Source organism: Candida metapsilosis, assembly GCF_017655625.1.
Source record: "Candida metapsilosis strain BP57 chromosome Unknown scaffold3, whole genome shotgun sequence".
Taxonomy (NCBI): domain Eukaryota; kingdom Fungi; phylum Ascomycota; class Pichiomycetes; order Serinales; family Debaryomycetaceae; genus Lodderomyces; species Lodderomyces metapsilosis.
In genome coordinates this window covers 668634-679736 of record NW_027138161.1, presented here as the reverse complement: position 1 = coordinate 679736, position 11103 = coordinate 668634, and the positions used below count along the sequence as shown (strand labels likewise).

Sequence of the window (11103 nt, the reverse complement as noted above, 5' to 3'; positions counted from 1 at the left end):
TTTCAAAGCATTATAAAAAGCAGGTAAGATCTGTTTAACAGTCGATACTTACTTGTGTTGTCTCATTAGAAACCTTATCAAATCTTACAATGCCATCTCGTCAATCTGATATCCCTAGTGCCTTGATTGGGGTAAGCCACTTAGTTATTGACCCAGTGAAGGGAAAAGTTACTATCTCTGAAGAAGCTGCTAAGAAATTGACCCCTGAATCAGTTGATTACTTACCATCTTGGAGCAAAAATGAAAAGTATGAACCATACGAATTTCAAGAGCACCACGACAATGCCTTGAAGGCAGATAAAAATTTACCAAACTTGTTTCCAAAGGACAAGAATGTTGAGGTGACAACGATTTCCCCCAAATTGGGAACTGAGATCAAAGGAGTCCAATTGTCTGACTTGAATGATGCTGGAAAGGACGAGGTTGCTTTGCTTGCTTCCCAAAGAGGTGTGTTGGTGTTTAGAGACCAGGACTTGATTGCTAAAGGACCTGATTTTTTGACCAAGTATGTTCGTCACTATGGTGATTTACACATTCATCCAACATCTGGTGCACCACAAGGACATCCTGATATCCATTCCGTCTTAACTGGTAATTCCAAGGAAGACCCTTTTGAAAAAAGAAACAGACTTGTTGGTTTCCACTCCGATGTAAGTTACGAATTGAATCCTACTGGTGTTTCCTTCCTTGCTGTTACTAGTATCCCAAAAACCGGTGGTGGTGATACTGTTTTTGCTGATAACATTGAAGCATACAATCGTTTATCCCCTATTTTCCAGGAAAAGTTGAAAGACTTGTATGCCGTTCACAGTGGTGTTGACCAAGCAAATTACGCTGTTCTCAAAGGTGGCGTTGTTAAGAGACACCCAGTTGAAAACATTCACCCAGTTGTTAGAACCACCCCCTCTGGACAAAAGGTTTTGTACGTCAATACCGGCTTCACCAGAAAAATCGTTGATTTGAAGACAGAAGAGTCAGAGTATTTGTTAAAGTTTTTACTTGACCATATCAACAATGGTCACGATTTCCAAATTAGAGTCAACTGGCAACCAGGAACTGTTGTCATTTTTGATAACCGTGTTGTCAGTCATTCAGCTATTTTGGACTTTGACACCACTGACTCGAGATTGATCATTCGTGCCGCCGCCAGAGCAGAGAGACCAGTCCATGACTTGAAAGATTTGAACAAGCCAGATAAGAATCTTGTCTTTGAAGGTCCAGAGTATTTTGGAGGTAGATAGTTAAAACTTTATATTCATATACTTTTTAAGAGAGCTTTAAAAAAGGCATAGCTTTACCTCTATTTGAAGTTATATGTAAGCGTATGGTTTGCATCAGTCACCAAAGCACAATTGCCCATATCATAAGATTTCAAACTTCCCTCTGGACTAACGTCAATATCAAAGATATCCATTGGAATTCCAAGTGTTGTGCATGCATTTGGTACATCAACTACTCCAGCAATGTGTCCTTCAATGGGTGCAGTTGACAATAACAAGTAAATTTGATAATCATTGTAGCCAAACTTTCTCAAGTACTCAATGGCTCTGATACATGCTTGTCTGTATGCTGTTGTTGCACAAAGGTATTTTTGATTACCTTCTTCATCAACTGAAAACCCTTCAAATGTCAAGTACCTGGATGGGCCATATTGATTTTGAACATCACCTGGAGTGAAAATTGGACTCTTTATTGAAAGCTTTTCCATACCACCCTTGATCACAGATGTCTTGATAGATAAAACACCTGGCATTTCAATTGCTCCACAGAATGAGATTTCACCATCACCTTGGGAGAAGTGCAAGTCGCCAACAGAGAATTTTGCCCCTTTAACGTATACAGGGAAGTAACACTTGGAGCCTCTTGATAAGTTCTTGATGTCACAATTACCTCCATTTTCTGGTCTTCCGGGAATAGTTCTGGCACCTTCAGCTGCAATACGTGCGGCAAGCTCTCCTGTGGCACTTCCCGAATGAGCATTAAGTTCCAACGGTGGTAATGCAACTGCTGTCTCGTGTTCATGTTGGATGCAATTAATCAACCCAACCTCTCTTGAATTCCATTCTTTCAAAACTTCATGAGAAGGGGCAGTACCCATAATACCTGGATGGATTAATCCAGTAAACTTTGTATGTGGAATGTGTCTGGAAGTTGCGTGGATACCTTCAAGGTCAAAGATTGCCTTTGCAGCTTCTGGATAAAACTTGTCCAAAAATCCACCACCGTTCTTTTTGTGGAAAATTCCACAATAGCCCCAAGGTTGTCTATCCAATGGCTGAACATCTTTGATCTCAACAACCAAAACATCGCCTGGTTCAGCACCTTCAATGTTGAATGGACCTGAAATATAGTGGATTCTAGTAAGATCCACATTCAAAATATCATCAGCAGAATCGTCGTTTTTGATTTGATTACCGGTCCAGTCCAAGCACTCGATTTTAACGGTTTCACCAGGATAAATCGTCTCAGAAAATGGAACATCAGGGTGCCATCTGTTATGCACTTGTGGCTGTTCATAACCAGGCTTGGTAAGGTCGACTTTTGTAACGTAACGAATAGGGTCAGCAGGCATTGTAAATTAATGTGGTTGGTTCTCTGGACTCATACTGAGAGAAAAAGTTGAGGGAACAACACGTATTTATATATGCTATAGATTGGTATCAATTGATTTTCATTTTTTTGTGGGTGGTTTTTGCTGATAAGGCGGAGAATGGTTTGTGTAATTTATCTCATTCTGGCTTGAAGCGATGCAGAGTGCTAAATCTCTAAAAAAAAGCTTAAACCCCTGAACCTTAAAATTCTTACCAAACGGAGTTGCCCTCCCGCATTAACGGGCTTTTGAGGGTAGAAAGGGCACAGTGTGCTGCATAGCAATTCGAATGTTCGGGGGAGCTGCAGGCACGTGCAAACATTCCTTGTTGTCAGCTTTGCAGCAACGTCAACGTAAACAAGAATATTTATGCATATGAATATTGACAGCCCACGTACGTTTCGGGAAATAGAGAAGATTAATGAGCAGACTCTAGATCTTGACTCGGATGGAGTTATTATTTTACAAGGAGGGGGCAGTCAACTTTTGTGGGGCGAATATTAGAGTTTTAATCAATGCATAGTCTGTGTTAGCTTAGTTTCAGTATTACGGGCGAAAGGTAACGGGAGAATAGGAGAGTAAGAATAATACCCCGTTCTTATATCAGGCTTACCTTGCACACCAAGTAACCGTGTTGGTCCCCACAAAATTGAATGGCAAAGCACTCGAAACAAGTGACCACGTTTCAAAGGCAAACTCTATTGAAACTTCCAATACAATACTCTATGAACCCATTGCGGGCATTCCATCATCTTTCCAACTTCCCGAAAACATATGCTTGGCGAAAGCCATAGGATGACTTGACGACTTGGCTCCCATTTGGTTAACATCAGGACTGAAGGATGTAATTGGCAACACCAAAACATCATCAATTAAAATAGGTTGTTCCATCCCTGTGAAAAGCCGCCAATCAACCTCAACTATCTGATTGAGGTATTTAAAGACATAATCAGTGAATATTCCTGGCCCAGTCCAGTTCATTACATCGCCTCCTTCATTCTTTCCCAACACGGTTCTTAATTGTCCCTTCTCTAACCTGGTAAGCGTTATATCTGTGATCTTGGCTATAAGTTGAGCCAACATGGGATGTCCACGTTTTGATTGAATAGTCCATTGACAAAATTGTATTCTTCGCGCATACCATTCTGCCCAATCAGGTCGATCTGGGTCAGCCTCAATTCCAACAACTAATCCTGCATTATTTGCCTTTCCAGCAATCTCCTCATTGCTGCCAGCCCATTCATCTATAGGTTTCAATCCAACAGTGTCAATATCGGTGTACACTCCTCCTCTGGCGAACAATATCAAGTACCGGAAAAAGTCAGCTTTCAAGATTGATTTTGGCATATTTTTATAAGCCTTGGCGACGTCAGGTACTTCTGAATATAGTTCTTCCACAAGGGTATCACATTGCTCGTCAGGAATAACAAAATGTTTATAGCTTGGGTTTTTGTCGTCCCAAGTTGCTTGATAATGACGATACCTTTTGGGAAATGATTCATCCTTCAAATCAACTTTCCATGTTTGCCATATGAATTTGGGAAAGGCGCTGGTACTATCGTAGGGGATACTTTGATAAAGCTGCTGGAGGGTAATACTTGATTGATCGGGAATAGGCTTCAAACGTGGTTGGAAATTGAAACCTTTGGTTTTCCACTCTTTATTAGCCTCTAACTCTCGTAGAAGTTGTAGTTTGTTGGAATTTGGCTCTGTCTTGTAAGACCCATGTCCATCATACGAAGAGTAAAGCAAGTATACCACTAGGAGTAGGACTGTTGTCACTAACGCTGTTTTGAAATTTCTTCGTCCCATACCTCTGTCCAAACTGTGCCTCTTCGTTGAAAAATAGAGAATATCTGTAGAGCTAACACAATGCGACGCTACCCTACATCGAAAAATAAAGAGTAAATAGAATCCTTTGTCTTCTTTCACTAGAAAATAACTAATATTAATATACAAAACTATGCATCCTAAATAAATGAACTCGATGTCCAAATCTTTCCCGTAAAATGTATATCAAACATATTCCCACAAATTTTTGGAAAAACGGAAGAAAGAACGTTGAAACTATCCCTTTTTGTAATTTGTTTTCTCTTTCCTTTCTTCCCTTTTTTTTTATATCTCTCTATGTAAATGCCTTTTCTATCTGTATCCTTAAACAATTGTATGAAAATGAAAATAATAAAATAACTTTGCAAAACCTAATAATACATGAACCGTAATGAAAAAGCAAAACAATATAATTGTTAAATAAAAAGAAACGTGAATCTCTTTTCGTTGTTGTTGTTGATGATGATCTCTATTGTGTGAATATTTTTGAAAAATTGAATAATAAAAAAATGATCTAGATTTTGAGCTCTAAATGATGCAATTAAAAAGCAAAAGCACAATGGTATATGCACTTACCACCATGAAGTGTTACCAGATGGGTTACCATAGCTTGAGTTGAAGTTTGAGCGAGAGCCAGAACCGGAGCCGGAACCGTAGCCACCACTTGAGCCATTTGAATTTCCCCAACCACTGTTTCCTGAGTTTCCCCAACCACTGCCAGCGCTACTACCCCATCCAGAGTTGGAGTGTCCACCGCCACCTGATCTTCTAAAATCTCTAGTGGCTCCACCACGTCCACCGTATCCACCTCCACGAGATGATCCACGACCACCTCTACCAAAAGCGGATTCTCTTGAAATCTTGGTTAAGAAATCGGGGACTTCTTGATTGGCCTCAGACAATAAATCAATCATTTCCTTGGCGATATTCTTGTTATTTCTGTTAAAGAAAGCGGTAGCAATACCAACGTTACCTGCACGACCAGTACGACCGATTCTATGAACGTAATCATCAATGTCACCTGGCAAATCGTAATTAATAACGTGAGAAACATTTGGGATATCCAAACCTCTGGCTGCAACAGCAGTAGCTACCAAAATAGGTGCTTTACCACTCTTGAAGGCAGCAAGAGCCTTCTCTCTCTCGTACTGGGACCTATCACCGTGAATTGCAGTAGCAGGGAATCCTTGGTCATACAAGAAATCTGCCAAGTTATCAGCCATTCTCTTTGTCTCGGTAAACACAATTGTCAAACCAGAACTGTTAGCGTTCAACATATCCAAAATAACTGATTTCTTTTCCTCATCTTCAACGTACAAAACTCTTTGAGTAATGTTTTCGGAAGTAGATCCAACTCTACCAACAGAAAGGAAAATATAGTTTTTCAAGAAATCACGAGCCAACATTTGGATATCTCTTGGGAATGTAGCAGAAAACATCAAGGTTTGTCTGTTTTCAACACTTGGCATATCACATTCTTGTACAATTTGTCTAATTTGAGGTTCGAAACCCATATCCAACATTCTATCAGCCTCGTCTAAAACTAAGTACTTGATGTTAGCCAATGAAACCCTTCCTCTTTCGAGCAAATCCTTAAGACGACCTGGAGTGGCAACCAATAAGTCACAACCTCTGTCCAATTGTCTTATTTGGTTTCCAATATCAGCACCACCATAAACGACACAAGGACGGACCCATGATCTGTAAGCAAATTTCTTACTTTCGTCGTAGATTTGAGAAACCAATTCTCTTGTTGGTGCCATAACAAGGGCAGTTGGGTAGGCCTTGTGTGATGAAAAAGTTCCAGTTGATTCAGGGACTGGGGCTGGACCGTTGGCATAAGATTCAGATAAAACAGGGAAAAGAAAACCACCAGTCTTACCGGAACCAGTTTGAGCACAGGCCATCAAGTCTCTACCACCGGCAACAATTGGAACAGAATACTTTTGAACTGGAGTTGGCTTGGTAAAGTTTGACAACTTAATGTTTTCAACCAACAACTCATCCAAAGGTGGAGAAGTAAAAGCAGTGATTGGTTCGGGAACATTGTCACCACTGGCTTCAACTGGAATATCGTCGTAGTTGTCAAAGTTGATACCTGATAAGTGTGTACCTTCTTCTTCTGGAACACCAAATAATTCCAATTCCAATCTTTCATTTCTTGGTGCTGGAACATGTTTTCCATCAACCCATTTACCTACACCTGGAACTTGTCTTTGGTATCTGCCACCTCCAAATCCTGCACCACCGCCTCTGGCACCACCTCTTGAGCCGCCACCGAAGCCAAATCCGTTACCTCTAGATGAAAAACCTCCTCTGTTGTCGTATCCATTACGACGAGATCCCCCAAATGGAATGTCATCAGAACCACCGTTGGATTGTTGTTGTTGGCCAGATCTACCTCTCAAGTGTGGTGGGACATATTGTCTGCGGCCATTCTGTCTTGGCTGGTACTGACCGTTACTTCCGTTTTCTTGAACACTCAAGTTGTTCATTTGTTGACTAATGTCAGACATATTCGTTATTTTTTTCTTTATAAAGTAGTATGTATGTGTGTAATCGAAGATTGATCTTCGTGAATAAAGAGTGAAAGTAAGTCTAAGATGAACTTTTTTATTCAATCTGTTGTAAATTTTTTTTCTTCTTCCTCCTGCTGCGCTGCAATGAGTAAGAAAAAAAAAGAAACGAAAAAAAATTTTTTTTTTTTTTCTTTTTATTGCTTTTGTTTTGATAAATCAGACATAAATTGCAGGTGAGACAATTTATCAGACAAAACACAATGAAAGATTTGCAGACAGACAATAAAAAAAATTACGAATAAAAGAAAGACAACAGATCACTGGCATAACTACACAAACATTTACGATCCATTCAAGTGCACCCTTGCATGAGGGTGTGCGAAGCAGCATCGTTCATCTTGATTATTAACTGTCGGTGTTTGAGTTCCACCATTTACTGGAAGGTACGACATATCCTCACTGTTAGTCTCACTTGTAGTATTACTACTTGAAGAAGTCTTTTCTTCAGTTTCTTCATGATCACTGTAGTTTATATCAAAATCATCATTATCATCCTTTTGATTAGGTTTGTCTCCCTTATTATTATCATTTTCCACCATCATTTGTCTCGTCTCTGGCTTCAAATAAGAACTAAATGGCTTTTGCTGTTCTCTAACATTCCAATTCAAATTCCTACTAACTGAATCCATATATTCAGTCTTTGACGCAATCACCGTTGGAAATGGGAAAGGAGATGCCTGTATTGTAACATAATCACCTTTGCTCAACTCTTTCCTTACTTTTCCATCAAATGAACACCATGCAGTTGACCGACTAGTCAAGGGGACCTTGATTTTCAAAAACATTCCATCTGGTAACAATATGGGGCGGAATGATAAAGTATGAGGACAAATTGGAGTGACACTAATTGCACTGACTCCTGGATGTACCAATGAACCACCTGCTGACAATGAGTAGGCGGTTGATCCTGTAGGTGTTGCAATTATTAATCCATCTGCTTGTGCAATGGTCAATAGTGACCCATCACCGTAAAGTTCCAAGTTTGTGACAAATGGAGAGGGGCCTCTATCAACCACCAATTCATTCAACACTTGTTGCTCGCATATAAGTTTCCCTTCTGCTGTGTGAACACGACAAGTGAATCTCATTCTTAAGTTGGCTTTTACACCAGAATCTAGACACTGAGTCAATTTTGATTTGTAGTCATCAAACTTGAAATTTGTCAAAAACCCTAAACTCCCCAATGAAAATGACAACACAGGTGGCACCACTTTTTGGAACAAATTGGAAACGTAAAGAACAGTACCGTCTCCACCTAGTGTAACAACTAAATCGAATAGTTCTGGACTCTTTAACGTCAAGTTCTTGTTCCAGTATCGCAAATTCTTACCAGCATTGGGGTATTCTTGAACCATACGCTTACTATCAAATCTTTTCGACTGTTCTAACTTTGAGTCAACATAAACAGTAATTTCAGGATGCTTTGTCAATAACCACTCTACTACTTCTCGCGTCAAGTAAACCAATGCATTATCCCTTGCTTTTGTGACAATCATCAAAGCCTTCACATCCAACTGTATAGTGGCTCTCGAAAGATTCTTGGCTAACATTCTCACACCGTTTGCTGTTTCTGCCAACTCCGTATGCGTCTTTACCGAACGTAATTCGTCTGAAGATAAGCGAGATAACACATCCTTTGCTGTCTTGTTGTTCTTGACCACGTCCTCGCAATACAACTTTGCGTGTATTTTTGGCGCTTCTCTTGCAAAAGAGTCCTTTGGTGAGCTACTCATGCTTGGGATCGTGGACCCATATGGCGTAGATGCAATCGAACTAAGACTGTACTGACTTCGATTGAACTTATGAACAGAATTTTTCCGGCGAAATGAAGAATGTTGTGGCTGTGGGCTCGCAAGGGCAGGCGTACTATTCAGAAGGACCTGATTTGGCTCTGGGTCCATGACTTCTGTTGGCAACGATGATGTTGATGACGATGACGAGCTATTCGACCTAACTTGTTGGCGTGCCTCTCGTATCTGTTGTAAATCCATTGGTTGTGAAGGTGAAACTATTTTAGTTAATGGGTGTAGCCCTTCTCTGTTGGTTTTAGTCAGTAAATTCTTTAATTGTTCGGTCAAGTGGCTTTGAGTATAATCTGACATAGTTTGATATGCAATTACTATTTGCGGGTGCGTTGATCGGGAAAGCAATTTTTTTTTTTCTTTTTTTAGATTAGAGGAGGGGAATAGGAGGAAAAATAGAAAAAAAAAGAAAAAAGAAACAGAGGAAATAAAAAGGTTTTGAAATCCCGGATAAAGGTTAATCTAATTACCGTTTTCTTTAAAAAAACTATATAAAAGCTACTGCGATCTACATTGCCACAATCCACTTGTTTTATCCAACAATGGCAATGAAGCTCCTAAACACCAACCCAATTCGTTGTTATCTATCTTTTGAGCGGTTTTTAGCTCTCTATTCAACGGAATGTCGTAACCAGTATGCAACATGGCGGTGATAAAACTTAAGTCTAAGCACCATTGTGGCTCCTTGCTTAGATTAGTTACATGATCATCAAAGAAAACATCACGCCATAATGATTCCCCTTCACAAACGGATTTGGTCAAATCTCTCAACTCTTCAACAGTAAAGCTGGATGGCATACCGATTGGATTTGTTCTGTCGTAAAAGAATGAAAAGACAAACATATCAGAATTCTTATTGAATGCACGTGTCAACGATGGCTGGTGAATTCCATTGAATGAACAAGGTTTTGTCTCACATTTGGCGTCTTTATTGAGTACCTGTTCAGCAAGAAAACGGCACTGTGATCCTGTTGCTTTCGATGGGCCCTTCATATTAACCACATAAACTTCGTTGTCGGAAATCTCAACTTGTACATCCTTTGCAACTGCGTTGGGAGGAATACATGGGTTGGTTACATCCACCTCCGCTTTTGCTTCCTTGGCGTCTTTTTTACTCGAATATTTAGTCAATTGCGCATTTTTCAAGTAATTTTCCAAAACCAATTTGTTGATCTTGTTTCTTCCTTGCATCAAACCGTATCCCAAGTGACTGAATTGGTATAGCGTAAAATCGTGGTCTCCAAAAGTAAATTTGTATTGCGTTTCACCTTCAACTGGAACTTGATCCTTATAGTCAGGTTCAAACACAATTTGGGTAGATCCACCACCTAAATCGAAAACTGCAGCCGTTGGTAATTTTTCTTTATTTCCAATGTTTCCTAGCAAAAAGTTTGCTGTGACCCACGCATAAACACCTTCGTCCTTTCCGTCCAAAATTGAAATACCATCACCTGGCACAACAGCGAATGGATAGTCTTGTTCCAAATGTTTCTTTACTTCTTTCAAAATTGCATCAGATTTGGCATCTCCAAGTAGTCTTAATCCTGCAGTTGCTTTTACAGCAACTGGTGTACAACTTTGCTTCTCTTTTGGCACTTTTGCCAATGCAACTTCCAATAATGGGTCAAGGGATTTGGCAGCACCAACGGTATCAGTATCGAAAGAGCTCAAGCCAGGTTTGAGCATTTTGAACTCCTCGGACAACAATTTGGGAGGTTGAGTACAAGTGTTGAACTCGTAAACATGTACACGAGATCCCGTACTTCCAGCATCGATCATGACAACATAATTGACTTCGTTGCATTCTTTATTCATGCCAACCTCTTTTGGTGGGGTTATTTTTTCATTGTCTTGGTTTGCGGGTGGTTTGTCACCTAGCTTTTCTGCAATATTAGACTCTGATTTGTCGACCTTTTCATAAGGTGGTTTTGTCCCTGAATGTGGCTTTCCTTGGAGGGTATTCTTTGCTTCCTCATCTACTTGAGCCTGTTGTTGTTGTTGTTGTTGTTGCTGCTGACCTTGTTGCTTTGGTGGTTCTTGAAAGGTTGAATCACTAGTGGCAGGTTTATTGACGACTCCTTGTACTGTGCTTCTAAGCGAGGTCTGTGAACCTATAAAAAACCCAAAGACACCAAGGAAGACGACAACGGCAACTATTAGTCTGATATTACGTGTATTCAACATGGGAAGTATCTCGATACAGATCTCGATGCGAAAACAAATTTTTCTTTTTATTTTTTTTTATTTTTTTTGATTTTCACTCCTTTTCAGACGTGTCGACAACAGGTAGCGCTTATCTTCT

General features: G+C 39.9%; 5 protein-coding genes across 5 annotated transcripts; 1 reads left to right on the top strand and 4 right to left on the bottom strand. All coding sequences in view use genetic code 12, as the record gives it.

Moving 5' to 3' along the window:
* Window positions 1-89: 89 nt before the first annotated feature.
* I9W82_003093 (uncharacterized protein) lies at window positions 90-1241 on the top strand (the record flags this gene model as incomplete). The annotated part of the gene is made up of 1 exon (XM_067692021.1): window positions 90-1241. The coding sequence occupies one exon, from the start codon at window positions 90-92 to the stop codon at window positions 1239-1241; it is 1152 nt and encodes a 383-aa protein (XP_067548442.1).
* A 59-nt stretch (window positions 1242-1300) lies between these two features.
* I9W82_003092 (uncharacterized protein) lies at window positions 1301-2572 on the bottom strand (the record flags this gene model as incomplete). Its single annotated transcript, XM_067692020.1, has 1 exon — window positions 1301-2572. The coding sequence occupies one exon, from the start codon at window positions 2570-2572 to the stop codon at window positions 1301-1303; it is 1272 nt and encodes a 423-aa protein (XP_067548441.1).
* A 741-nt stretch (window positions 2573-3313) lies between these two features.
* On the bottom strand, window positions 3314-6936 carry DED1 (DEAD-box ATP-dependent RNA helicase; the record flags this gene model as incomplete). The annotated part of the gene is made up of 2 exons (XM_067692019.1): window positions 3314-4454; window positions 4997-6936. 2 exons carry the CDS (start codon window positions 6934-6936, stop codon window positions 3314-3316), a joined length of 3081 nt encoding a protein of 1026 aa, XP_067548440.1.
* Window positions 6937-7280: 344 nt separating this feature from the next.
* On the bottom strand, window positions 7281-9101 carry I9W82_003090 (NADH/NAD(+) kinase; the record flags this gene model as incomplete). Its single annotated transcript, XM_067692018.1, has 1 exon — window positions 7281-9101. One exon carries the CDS (start codon window positions 9099-9101, stop codon window positions 7281-7283), a length of 1821 nt encoding a protein of 606 aa, XP_067548439.1.
* A 198-nt stretch (window positions 9102-9299) lies between these two features.
* Window positions 9300-10985, bottom strand: GDA1 (guanosine diphosphatase; the record flags this gene model as incomplete). The annotated part of the gene is made up of 1 exon (XM_067692016.1): window positions 9300-10985. The coding sequence occupies one exon, from the start codon at window positions 10983-10985 to the stop codon at window positions 9300-9302; it is 1686 nt and encodes a 561-aa protein (XP_067548438.1).
* Between the last annotated feature and the right edge of the window lie 118 nt (window positions 10986-11103).